This window comes from Gavialis gangeticus, unplaced genomic scaffold (assembly GCF_001723915.1).
Source record: "Gavialis gangeticus isolate Ggan-Ray unplaced genomic scaffold, GavGan_comp1, whole genome shotgun sequence".
In the NCBI taxonomy this organism is placed as follows: Eukaryota; Metazoa; Chordata; order Crocodylia; family Gavialidae; genus Gavialis; species Gavialis gangeticus.
The window spans coordinates 2856960-2871138 of NW_017729023.1; the positions used below are offsets into that span (position 1 = coordinate 2856960).

General features: G+C 43.4%; 1 protein-coding gene across 1 annotated transcript in view; it reads right to left on the reverse strand.

Moving 5' to 3' along the window:
- The window catches only part of ANXA3 (annexin A3), a 41382-nt gene that overhangs the window by 12450 nt on the left and 14753 nt on the right, over window positions 1–14179 (reverse strand). The window contains exons 5-9 of the mRNA XM_019516796.1: window positions 10048–10138; window positions 5355–5434; window positions 3799–3855; window positions 2176–2269; window positions 1014–1109 (exon numbers count right to left, since the gene is read on the reverse strand). Coding sequence (XP_019372341.1) covers window positions 1014–1109; window positions 2176–2269; window positions 3799–3855; window positions 5355–5434; window positions 10048–10138 — 418 coding nt within the window. The remainder of the gene's footprint in view (window positions 1–1013; window positions 1110–2175; window positions 2270–3798; window positions 3856–5354; window positions 5435–10047; window positions 10139–14179) is intronic.

Genomic DNA, 14179 nt, shown 5'->3' on the forward strand with positions numbered 1-14179 from the left:
ATAGAAACACTATTTCACAATTAGGAGGTCCTCTCAAGTTAACCATTAGTGCCACGATTTTTACTTTAATTAAAAAAATATCTCCCAGGCTACATTTTCTGCCTTGCAAAATGTCAGGACCAAAGGTGGTAAGGCATACGTGTAAGCCCCTCCTGCCCTCAGAATACTATTATAATACTGTTATACTGAGGGTGATATCATGAGAGGGTGAATGACTTGCATAGCTAACATGACCATTTCACTATTTCAGCTAATTCCATTCCACTCTGGTGGTGTGGGCATTGGGGTGAGCGGCAGGAAGCCCGGAAGTTGAGAGTTTAAGGCTACTGCAGAAGCACTCACAGTGTAGCCATGTCAGATTCCAACAAATCTGCAAATTCTGCTAATTCTGCTACCTTGGCACAAGGACACATGAAAGGAAAGGAAGCTAATACTAGAGACAGGAGATACGGGTTCTCATGCTCTGACACACAGATTTCCTCTGTAACCTTCAGCAAAACCAACCAAACCATTTTTTCTAATTTGAGTGTCTAGTGTGAGATACTTATATCAGTAAGCTAATTTTTCCCAGTCAACAGCTGTGGGAATATGAATTAAAATGGTTTCAGCACAGCACCCCAAGACCCAGCTAGCCACCACAATCAGACAGGCCCCTAAAAGTAACTTGACACATTTCCCTCAAAATGTTATGATTCCAAAGTGAGAAAAAGGTAATTTTTATTTAACAAATATGTTGCCAGCAACACTATGAACATCTAGTAGGCAGGGAACAAAAATGACATCAAAATGTCAAACAGTGCTTCCTTAAGCTAAAGCGTAAAGATGACAACAGCAAAGTGCACATTTGCTTCGGAATTAAGAAGGGTTTTTATTCATATTTGTGCTACAATACTTAGGACACTCAGTGACTCAAATATTTTGATTTATGACACTTTCCCTAGAAGACTTAACCCCCGCCCCCACCCACAAGACAGCTAGTTTCACAGCCAGTTATCTTTCATCAAATAACTTGCCAATTGCTAGCAGTAAATCCTCAAAATGCCCTGACATTTCACTCAGTATGCTGTCCTCAATGTTCTTCTTGCTGATGTTTCTGTATTCATCAAATGCTGAAAGACAGAAATACCACTAGTAAATATATCAAACAAAAGGGAAAGTACTAAATCGTTTTATAAGTTAGGCATGAGAAGAGTGTCTTGTAGGCACTATGGGGGCACCATGAAAGCCTTTCAATCGACTGCAGTTTTTTTTGGATTAGGCCTTTGATGCGCAGATACAATAGAACAGCAACAGATTTAACCAGCATTCTAAGCCAGGCAAGAGATGTATCTACATATGTACACAGACTCTCTGTTAGGAAGTAGACATGGCATTCAAGTGCCATCTTTTTAACATGTATCACCTTTTCTCCCAAGACTATTTGCCTCTGCTTATTACTGCAGCATGTTAACTCCAGATAAGCCTACTCACCTCCCCACTTGCGTTTCTTTAACAACCGGTACTATGGATGGCATTTAAATGCTATTCCAGATGGGGACAAGCAGGGGGTGAACTTTATCTAATTAAGGCTTTCACAGTCACAGGTTTTCTTATAGCAAATAGAATGTGTTCCGTGCAGTACATGCCATCAACCATAAGGCAAGGAAGTATTTACTATTTAATGACTCACCAAACATCAAACATAATTATTTCTTTGGTTGCTCAATGCCCAAGTCAACATAACATTTGTACACACTGGTAAGGGGTTATTACATATAATGCATGCTATGCAATCTACAATGTTGGAGATAACAAGACAAATGCAACCTGTTGCCTGAAGTCTAAGTGCAAACTTTCTCTCTCTTCTAGCTCTACAAAAATAGTGAAGCTCCTTCTTAAAATTTATATACACACTCATTTTTAAATACAGCCATGCTCAACTGGGGCAATACACATATTTTAGAGCTCTTGATTCAATATGCAAACTTACTAAGTCTCCTCTAGGTGAATAGTTTGGTAGGACTGTGTCTTCACAAGCTAAGTTCAGTAAAAGCTGATGGAACCACTGAGGAGTGGGTGGGACAGTACAACTGTCAGTAACACCTTAAACCAAAATTTTACATGTATAAAAATTATGGATCACAGAAATAATCAGCATTTACTAAGAGATAAAATAATCCAAAAGTGATTTCATACTTAGTTTCAGTTGAGGTATGCTCCTAAAGCACAGAATATCAGTAAATTTATCTTCATCTGTACCCCACCTCTTCTCACCAGCATTATACAGAATCTGTAACATGGAAAGAAATATTATCAGTTTTGCCACTAGACTCTACCTTTTCTACTCCCTTCACCATGTCAAACTGTTCTGAATTACTTCAAACACTAGTATTTGCATTTTATATGCATTCTGAAGACAAGCTGCTTTATCCTTGGTGATAGAATGGCTTTTATTGCAGTGTCTTAGGATTACTTTTGTGGCATCCTACGATTCAAGCTCTGGAAGCTAAGCATGTTTTTTGTCTTGACAGTTATAAAAAGCAGAACTTGCCTGGATTTTGACCTACACTGAAAAATTACATTGTGGGAGTCAGACACAGAGAGAGTCCTATCTTTCAGAGTTAAGAGGAAGAAACTTTTCCATGGTTACAACATGCTGAAAGGATTTGCTTTACTGAAAATGCGATTTGCTTTGTAAAGCGAATGACAACATTAATTCCAGTGAACCAAATATAAATGAGTGTCTTATAATGTACATCAGATTATTTTATTGAGAGATGGGGCGCTCCTAAGACTTCCTTGCACCCTGTTTCCTGGAAAGGATGTCAGTAATGCCCACATAACCTCTTCAAACACAGGCTTCATAATCACACTCCTACTGGTGAAGATGGGATAACTGCACGTGGAGTTTTATGGCTACTATCAGCAGAACTTGTGTAGCAGCTCTGTGAGGAATTTGAACAAGGTACACGACACACCAGCAATCTGTATTGGCCTATGAGCTTGAAAACCCAACTCTGCTTCTTACATAACAGTATCATGGAGTGGGGCAATCTGAAGTTTTAGACTTTGAATGGAAAACCTCAAAAAGCTGAAGCTTTTTTCCCCAGAGGCCACTTTAAAAACTAAATAAGAAATGTCAGCTCATACCCAAGATAAAATGATCATTCTTATATTCCTAGAGTAGAATAGCTACTGTTTCAGAACCGTGCCCTGTTGTAAGTCATAAAATGAGGTAGTATAGACTTGAATTATTCTTTTTTATTTAGTCTGCTTACTGGAGATAGGTAAGAACCGCACCCCCTGATCTGACCATTTCCCTGCTCGCTTTCCCTCAGGTGTTCAAAGATCCAAAGCTTTTGGAAAGGGCCCATCTTTATCAGGCACCTACCACAGTAGTAACAGCAGCTACTTTTCATGCACTAGATCAGGGCTGTCCAACAGGTGGTCCACAGGCCACATCTGGTCTATGAGTGGTGGTTATAATGTGGCCTGTGGGCTCCCCCCTGCCTGCCATTACTCCCCACTGGTCCTGCCTACATGGAGCCAAGGTGTCGAGGCTCCCCCTCCCTCCTCCAGCTTCTGCTCTGTGCCTCTGCCTGTGGGGGCAGGGCAGTGCAGCAGGAGAGGGCTCCAGGGAAGTCAGAAGCTATGCAGGAGCCAGGGCCTGTGCTGCTGGTGGCACCCAGGTGGCCCACACAAGCAGGCAGCTTGTGCAACCTTCAGCCACTCAGAACTTAGACAGCCCTGCAGTAAATACTATTTAATATTCACATGGCAAGCTCAACTCTGTTCAGGCATTCTTTTACTTTGCTGTACCTGTGCATCCTTCTTTGCAAGGTGCTCATCCACTTTGAGACCATCATCTCTTCTGCCCTGCAATATGGAGCAGACACATTTAAAGCAAGTGACATACAACTCATAAAGGCACAAAGTTTTCTTCAGTGTTTCAAATGCAGCCATATCCTCTTACAACATGTCAATCAGTCATCCATCCCTTTGATTAAAAAAAGACATTTTGGTTCATTAAAAAACAACCCTAATCATCTTTCTCTTATTTCTGAAACACAATGCTCCTTAATAGACAGGTGTGTGCAAAGTTGGATACTTGTTGGTGCATCTACACATGATATTAGTGCAACACAAAAAACTCCAGTGCATTCACACCAGAGTTTACACGTGTGCCCAGGGCCGCAGCACATTGAGCCGGGTCAGAGCAGCCCCAGCTGGTAGGGGGTTCGAGGGAAATCAGCCTGCCAACCCAGGGCTCCTCCAACCCAGCTCAACATGTTGTGGATGGGCTGGCTGGGGTATGAGGGTGTTCTAGTGTGAGGCTAGCTGGCAGACAGTCCCTGCACAGAAGCATTCTTGTGCCCCAGCCAGCTGGCTCAGCATCTACATGTGCACTGCAGCACACTAAATAATGATCCCATAGGATAGCACTTGTGTTTACAAGTACTGAATTATGACAGCGTTTATTATTTTTCTGAGGCCTAATAAGATCACACGTGTAGATGCTAAGACTTGAGTGTGAAGCTAATTAGGCAGCTCCACACTAATTGTCTCATGTAGATGTGCCCTGTATGTAGGACCTCCACATACGTAAGAAAAAAAAAGGTTAATGTCACCAGACCTTGCTGCTCGTCTTCCCTATAAGAATGAATTGAAGAGAAACAACAATTCTAGATTCTACTGTGGAATAGCGAATGAGAAAAATTGTGCCACTCACTGCTCCTTATGTGAATGAGACAGAGCGCTGGATCTTCTGTATTTTGCATTTAGTATTTATGGAAAGGGAGAATCCAATAGCAAGCTCAACATAAGACATAATATGTATTGACATCAGCCCAGAATTTCTCAGTCTTGATTTGCAATATGTCAACCTCTAGTTGTTTAAGTAGGTAATGTCTGACAATGGTATGATGGTGGCATCTATATAAAGATAAAAATGAGTTTTGGTCTCTTCTTATCCTTATCTAAGTCCAGGTCTTGAGGTAGAAATATTAGTCCTCTAAGCTATTTTGCCATTGTTTTTTATCTTTAAGGTTTAAAATAATTAAAACTATGCACACCCTCAAAGTTTTCAGAGAAGTCATTTTGAATACAACTACTATTTAGTTGAGCTACCTTAAACAAGAGAAAACGTATTTTAAAAGCTTGAAAAGAATTAAATTTTAAAGAATTAAAAAATTCATTTTAAGGAATTAACTAATCAAATCTTAAAATCATTCAAAATATGTAAACCGTCTCCTGGCTCATGCTAAATGACCCATAAACACATAAGAAAGTACAATCAGAATATATGTGACCCATTTCCAAGTCAATTTGAAATTATTTTTGTGCAATCTTATGTTGACTGTCGGATGACCCCTTACATCTGCCAGAGTTAACAGGGCTTTTCTGAAGTCACCAGACGTTTCAGAACTGATGTCATCACCAAGGCTCTTCTTATATACTGGGGGGAGGGGAAAAAACAAACATTCAGTGAAGTTCTCCAGTTATAAAAGAAAAAGGTACAGTTAGCAAAGGCATCTGTGTTCATGGAAAATCTCTCTCTAGTAAACTGGTTTGCTGTAGTATGCAATTTATCCCACAGACCTGATGAATCAATGTTATGGTATCACAAGGCAAGATCTGTGATCCCATTGGTACACTTAATCCCTCTATTCTGACTATTAAAACAAGATGTACCAAATGTAAAGCCATACATCTAGGAACAAAGACTGTAGGGCATACATATAGAATGGGGGCCCTGAAAAGATTTAGGGGTCAGACTGAGCCAGCAATTCAACATTAATTTATAATGGAACATAGGGTCAAAAGGCGGAGACTGGGGCATATAAAACAGAAGATAAGTGGTTTTTCTATATATACAGCACTGGTAAGAATGATACCACAAAAATGAATATGGCTCTGGGCTCCACATTTAAGAAGTTTGCTGGAAAACCTGGAGAAGGTATGAAAAGAGCCATAAATATAGTTCCTAGGTGATCATCTACTTTGACCTACTTTCCAGGATTAAATCTTAATTGACTTATAACATAACTTTTAGAAAAAGCATTGTATCTTGATTTTAAAACCATCAGTGACAGACAATCAATCATGACCTTTGACACCTTTTCCAAAGGTTAATTTCCCTTACTATTAAAAATGTCCACTTTATTTCTTGTCTGAATGTTTCTGCTTCTAGCTACTAGATCTTGTTATATAGGCTACAAAGCCATTCTCAAGTTTTTGTTCTCCAGATAGGTACTTACAGATTTATCAAGACATTCCCTCGAGGACTGGTGATACAGCTTTTTAAGCCTCTTGCTGAAAGCATTATCTGTTTAGCTTATTAGCAGAAGAAATGCTTTGGTTACAGTGGATCAGTATCTTCTCAAAGAGAAAATACTGGCTATGAAAAGGGCTCTTTAACCCTGTGCACAAAGGCATAACAAGAAGTAATGGATGGAAGCTGAAGCCAGAGAAATTCAGCTTGGAAATGAGTCAGTGATTAAAGTTTGGAACAAATTATCAAGTGAGGTGGTGTCAGCTTCTTTTTGTCTTTAAATCAAGAGAGGATAGTTTTCAGGAAGCTGTGCTGTAGTCAAACCCAAGTAATTGGGCTCTGCACAGAAATCTGGTAAAATTCTATGGCTAGTGTTACTCTGGAGGCAATTGGATTAAATGATCTAATGATTCCTTAAAATCTGTCAACCTATATATCGTGGAGCACGTATTGTCCCTCTTATTTATCAGCTGGAGATGTCAGGTCAAACTACTCAGTGTGAATGAAGTTGTAAGGTAAGGACTAGCAGTTCCTCTGTGAGGGAACCACTTATTCTCCAGCTCACAAGGGTATCATTGCTGCAGCATGCGATTTGAAATGTCAAAAACAGCCTGGGTGGATGCAACCTTTTACCCAGTGAGCACGTCTACACAAGATGTTTACTTCACAGTAGACTAAACAGCTGCACAGTAAACGTCTCAGCATCAACAAGTGAACCCCTATTAGACTGGGGTAAACTAATTCACTCTGCAGTAGGATAGTACTTGTAAATACTTGTACTTACAAGTACTATCCTGCTGTGGGGTAAAAAGCTCTGCAGCAGTGCACGTATAGATGTTGCTCTAGCTGGCTGACAGATGCTGCCTGCTGGCTAGCCCCGCAGTGAAGCACCCTTTTGTCCCAGCCAGCCCCTCTGCAGCAGGTTGAGCCTGGGGCAGCAGCCCTGGGGCTGGAAGATTGATCCCTGGTGCAGTGATCCCACATTGGTCAGCCACACCTGCAGGGGGCCTAGTTCTGGCACTGCTTAGCTCCCAGCTCCACCCAGGAACCAGAAGTTGATCAGCACTCGAACAGGGTTGCTTTCTGCTTCTCTACTCAGCTGGGGGCTCGCTAGCAACTGTCTTGCTTGTGGGGCTGCTGCCAGTGAGCTCTAGGTGGCCAGGGAATCCCTGCCCAGCCAGGGGCTGTCCCATTGGTAGGGCAGCTGCCAGGGAGCCCCTGGCTGGGCAGGGAAACACCAGTAGAACAACTCCCGGCCAGCTCCCTGCTGAGGGGGATTCCCTGCCCAGATTAGGGCTCAGACCCTTGCTGAGTAGAGAAGTCCTGTAAGGGACCAGGCTGGCTGGCAGTGGTATGTCCAGATGTGCACAGGGTGGCAGAGCTCTGCTGGGTGCAGTGGCAGCTCTCTCCTGGCCTGTTGCGTCCCTACAGCCCCGTGCACATCAGGCCCTCCTCCTGATGTGTACAGGGCCAGGAGACAGCTGCAGCTGCCAGAGTTCTTCTGGCCCTGTGTGCATCAGGACTGGCTCGGGCTGCTGCAGGGAGGCAGAGCATGGCACAAGCCGCCCTGTACCAGGCTGTTCCTGTTGGGAGCATATTTGGTCCTAACAGGATACACATGTAGTTGTGCTCCTGGGAAGGCTTACTGCGAAGTATTTTACCATGCAGTAAGACAATAGCGCATTAATAAATTTGTAGACGCACCCTGTAGGTCCAATTTAAAGCAGCAGATTTGTTAAAATGGGATTACTGTTTGAGAAGAAAGGAAAGTTATGACATTTTCACATGGCTAATAATCTTCTTAACATCAAATTATGTCGTTTAATTCCATTTTTGTTGAGGTAGTTCTATGTCCCTCATCACTAAAGTCTGTAACCCTTCCATTCATGGGTTTTATTCTTACAACATCTAGGCAAGGTGGGTAAAATATTATCTCCCTTTTATTTGCAGGCAGCCAAGCACAAGCTAGATTAAATGTGACAAGTTCATACAGCAAGTCTGAAATGGAAACAGAATGCACATCTCCCCAGTGCCATTCTGGTACACTACATCATCCTTCCCACTCAGTATATAGACTTCTCCTGGGATAGAAGACTAACACTACCACAGTAACTTTTTCATTAAAACAACTTTTTTTGCTTTTGATTTATTTTACCTCCTTTCAGTTTGTAATGCTTCCTATATAAAAAGACATTAGTTTGGGTAGCTAAAACTGCTGTCAATATAGCACTTTATTCCACTAAGCAAGCAACCATAAATCTTACAAACACAGGGCTATATTACCTATAAGCTATATCTGTTCCAGGTATGCACGTACACAAGGTTGCTCTGTTAATGTTAAAATCAATCTCATCACCTGATTTACTCCTAAACAATTAATCTCCTTGGAAAGAAGCAGAGTTGTTTCCAGGTATTATATGAGAAACAAATCAATTTAAATAAAATGTTTTTCTGCAATTATGTGCACACAGCCTACAATGAAAATTACACTTTCATATTCTTATCTCTGAATATCTGAAGTGAGAGTTGCTAGTAACTCATCACAGTGTGGTACCTTGAGACAGATTCACCTTTGTTTCTTGAAAATCAACAGTAGTTTTTTTGAACAGCATAGTAATAAATTGCTTGAATACTTAGCATTGCACAGGTTTTGGCAGACTATTTACTTAAAAATGTCAATTCTAGGGTACGTTTTGATAGATTAATTCCTAAGAGACCATCAGGTTATTGAATACCAGGCGCACTGAATTGGTAAATAAGCAGTCTGTCTTCAATGAAATCACCACGTATTGTGCAAGTGCTTTGTAATCTATACTTAAACAAAATTTTCCCTGCACAAAGGCAATTGATCAGATTATCCTCTGCAACCAACATCCACTGTGCAGCATTATAGTGGCAGATTCAAAGCACATGTTTAATGCACACCAATGAACACTCCTCATTCCAATGCTATAAGCTATAAGGGAATGTGGTGTGGAAACCAACTGTCAGATCTTCATCATTTAGGATGTAATTCCCTAGGCCTGTGAAACGAGTGTTCACAAAAGGCCCAAAATGCATGTGCAAATATGCCCCCAAATATGAAGGTTAAACAGCATCTTTAAGTTTATAACATGTATGCAGAGACCAACACATATGCACAGCTTTGTAAATATATCTGCACAAAATGGTAAGAAGTAACCAAGCACACTCCTATGTCATATGCCAGTATTAAGTGCAGAATTTGTATACCTGAGTGATCAGAGGTCATAGTGGGAAAATGCTGGCAGACTTTAAAGCCATTATTATTAGTTATAGTTTGTACTATATGGCTTGAGGCTATTATATGAAGAACCCTAAAAGGAAGAAAATCTAATATGCAAGGTGTATCACCACACCCATAAGGGGTAAAATCCATTAGTAGCCAAACCATGCATATGAAATTTATCTGCAAGAATAAAGTTCTGTCCCAAGATGCTTACACATAGCTGTGATTTCAATGGGAGGTGCCTATACTGCCTGTATTCAAAGGGAAAATTTGTCCCTAAATATGGAGCTCTGCCCTTCTGGTAATTAACAAAGCTATTTAAGGATGGGCTGGAGTGGTACTATAAACTACATCATCTCATGGAAAACCATTATTCACTGAATCTTCTCTTAAAGACTTTGATTGCATTATTACAAAATACTTTTCATATAGAGGGCTCATAACTTTTCAAATTCAAAGCTGTCATCTTTCATTTCAAAGCAGAATATTAAGGGCAGGTTAGGAAGCAATGACAGTATTGTATATATATCCATCTGAAAAATATAATTACTTTTATAATAGGCTTGAGAGACCTCCTTCATTTGCTTGCTGTTTCTGGAGGCTAGGATTTCTATCAGTGCATTTTCATTAGTCCCAGTGCCCTTAAAAAAACAAACACAAAAACAACTCATATAAAACTGATTCTGATGTTGCCTTTTTGAATTCACAGAAGTTATTTGGAGATTAAAATTCATGCTTCAGGAAACTGAAACTAAAAGTCACATATTTAAATAAAAATAGCCAGGTAATGTCTAAAATAATGCATCTTCTAATAGTCAAATTTTAGATTATTCAATTTAGACAAGAAATAAAGTCTGTTAAAAAAAGATTCAACTGCTATAAGAAGTCATTTAATCCCACAAAGAACCTGTTAAATCTAACCAAGTCTGCACATGAAGGAACAATATCACTACTGATTTAAGCCAGCTCTGAGAAGGCAAGTCATTCCTGAATTTCAGCGTATTTGCCATTCTCATCTTGGAATTCTTTAATTCAGATAACCATCCATGCCAAAATTAATCTTTGGTTTGCAATGTGAAAAAGAAACTGGGAGTAGAATGGCACTGAATTTATAACCAAGCAAGGGGCTGGTGGTGGAGTGGGGGTTGTTAGGGTCAGAAGGGACCTGAGCAGATCATCAAGTCCAACCCCCTGCCATGGGCAAGAATGAACGCTGGGATCATATGACCCCAGCTAGGTGATTATCCAGCCTCCTTTTGAAGACCCCCAAGGTAGGAGTGAGCACCATTTCCCTTGGAAGTTGGTTCCAGATCCCAGCTGCCCTGACTGTGAAGTAGTGCTTCCTGATGTCCAGCCTGAACCTACTCTCAATCAACTTGTGGCCATTGTTCCTAGTTACTCCGGGTAATTCTCGGGGGAACAGGGCCTCTCCGATTCCCCACTGGTCCCTCCTCGTAAGTTTATAGACAGCCACCAGGTCCTCTCTCAGCCTTCTCTTGTGGAGGCTGAACAAGTTTCCGTAGCCTCTCCTCATAGGGCCTGCCCTGCTGCCCCCTGATCATGCAAGTGGCCATCCTCTGGACCCTCTTGATGCTGGCCACATCCCTCTTGAAGTGCAGTGCCCAGAACTGGACACAGTACTCCAGCTGCGGCCTGACCAGTGCCGCGTAGAGGGGGAGTATCACCTCCTTGGACCTGCTCGAGATGCATCTGTGGATGCACGACAAGGAGCAGCTAGCCTTACCAACCACTTCCTCACATTGGCGTCCCACATTCATCTTGGAATCGATAATAACTCCAAGATCCTTTTCTGCCTCTGCACTGACAAGAAGGGAGTTCCCCAGCCTGTAGGTGTGCTGCTGGTTCTTCCTCCCCAGGTGCATCACCTTGCACTTGTCAGTGTTGAAACCCATCCTGTTCTCATCTGCCCACCCCTGTAACCTGTCTAGGTCTAGATGTAGCCTGTGCCTCCCTTCTATTGTGCCCACCTCTCCCCACATGTTAGTGTTGTCTGCGAATTTGAACAAGATGCTTTTCACCCCCTTGTCCAAGTCACTGATTAAAATGTTGAACAATGCGGGCCCAAGGACCGAGCCCTGGGAGACTCCACTGCCCACACGCCTCCATGCCGAAAATGACCCGTCCACCACCACTCTCTGGGTGCGGCCCTCTAGCCAATTTGTGACCCATCTGACTGTGTAGGCATCAATGCCACAGTTGCCTATTTTTTTAATGAGAATGGGGTGAGGGACAGTGTCAAAGGCCTTCCTAAAGTCTAGAAAGATTACGCTCACCATGACACCTGCATCCAAGGATTTTGTGACCTGATTGTAAAAGGCAACCAGGTTGGTCTGACAGGACCTGTCCCTAATGAACCTATGTTGGTTGCCCCTAAGCATGATCTCCCCTGCTGGTCCCTTGCAGATGTGCTCCTGGATAATTCTCTCAAAGAGCTTCCCCAGGACCAAGGTAAGACTAACAGACCTATAGTTACCTGGGTCCTCCTTCCCCCCTTTTTTGAATAGGGGGACTACATTGGCCTTGTTCCAGTCCTCTGGCACTTGGCCAGAGCACCACGAGTGCTTGTAAAGCTGTGCCAGGGGCCCTGCAATGACCCCTACCAATTCCCTCAGCACCCTGGGGTGAAGAGCATCTGGACCTGCTGATTTAAACACATCCAGCCCCACCAGAAGTTCTCGAACTAGGTCCTCTCTGACCCTAGACCTGGCTGTGCCTCTCCAGAGTCTGTCCAGAATCCCGGCAGGGAAGATGTCCTGGTCCCTGCTTTGAAAAATGGAGGCAAAGAATTTGTTAAAGAGGTCAGCTTTTTCGTGTGGTGCAACCACCAGATTGCCAAGCGTGTCCTGCAGGGGCCCCACATTACCTAGTGCCTTCTTTTTACTCCCTATGTATTTAAAAAAGGACTTCTTGTTATCTTTGATCCTGGTTGCTAGTCCTAGTTTCATCTCTGCCTTAGCTTTCCTAACAGTCCCCCTACAGTCTCGAGCAACTGAGATATAATCCTCCATGGTGATAGCCCCTCTCTTCCACTGGGTATACGCCTCCTTTTTAGCTTTCAGACATTCCTGAATGCCTTTGGCGAACATCAAGTTTAGCCATTCACTACTGGAATGTACTGTACCACTGTTTCCTCATCGTCTTATAACAGAGGCACTACAAAAATGCCAGAAGCCATGTATTTGATATTTTAATAACAGACTTTTTGATCACACCTATATGGTATGTAATACAATAAGGGGTAAATAAAACTGAAAGACTTTCAATTATTTTTTTAAACAAGACTCCTATGTGACAAACAAATGATTTTTTCCCCCTTGATCATAATTTTTTGTTTCTTTTTGGAAAGCAATGAAAGGAAAAATGTCGAAGTGTTGTGAAGCATTTAATTTCAGTAAGGGGAACCTCTTTTCATTTTTTCTTTTTTACTCTCCCCCAACTCAGCTTCCCTGTTTGTGTCTACATGAGGCTTTGGCATCTACACATGTGCCTTTATGGGTGTGTCCAGATGAGGATGCACATGCCTCTTGCTCCGTCTCAAGCCCCTTTGAGGCGGGGCAAGAGGCACATGCAGGAATGAAAACCTGTTCCCTGTGCTGCAAACTTGTGGCACAGGGAGAAAATTAGGTCCCTGGGCGGGCAGCGGTGCAAGCTCCAGGGACCTGGACCCACCTTTTGCCAGCTAAGGAGGGGGTTGGGGGTCTGGAGGGCGGGGAGGGGACTTTCCCCAACTCCCTGTTCATTCCCCCCACCCCCCTTTTGTTCTCCCCAACCCCAGGTCATTCCCCTAGCTCCCGGCTCACTCCCCCCACTCCCTGTTAGTTCCCCCTGACCCATTTGATCCCCTAGTTCCTTGCTGGTTCTCACAGCCGCCACACACTCACTGGCAGTACCAGAGAATGAGCAGGAGGCTGGAGACAACCCCGCAGACATTCCCCTGCTGTCTCCAACCTCGGGAGAGCAGGGGACAGCAGGGGACAGCAGGGGAATGTCTCTAGGGCTGTCTCCAGTCCCCTGCTCATTCCACTGCTGCCTCCAGCCTTCCGAGGCTGGAGACAAGCAGGGGATGTAGCAGGAGGCTAGAGACAGCAGGGGAATGTCTCCGGGGCTGTCTCCAGTCCCCTGCTCCTTTCCCTGTTTGTCTCCAGCCTCAGGGGAGCAGAGGACAGCAAAGGAAAGTCTCTGGGGCTGTCTCTAGCTTCCTGCTCCCTCCCAAGGCTGGAGACAAGCAGGGGATGTAGCAGGAGGCTAGAGACAGCAGGGGAATGTCTCTTGGGCTGGCTCCAGCCTCTTGCTCATTCCGCTGCTGCCTTCAGCCTCCCAAGGCTGGAAAGGAGCAGGGGGCTAGAGACCAAAAGGAGGCTGAAGCAAGCCCCTGGAGATAAGCTGGAGACTTTCCCTGCTTTCTCCAGCCTCCCGCTCATTCTCTGCTACTACCAGTAAGTGTGGAGGGCCTGGGACAGCAAGCGGGGAGGTAGGGGAATGAATGGAGGGTGGGGGGAATGAATAGGAGATTGGGAAAACGAACCGGGGGCAGGGGGAATGAATGGGGAGTAGGGGAATGAACAGGGGGCAGAGTAAAAAACTGCAGCAATGCATGAACAAACACGGCCATGGCCAGCGGGGGTACGAGGGTGCTTCAGTGTGGAGGATGCCTGCCACTT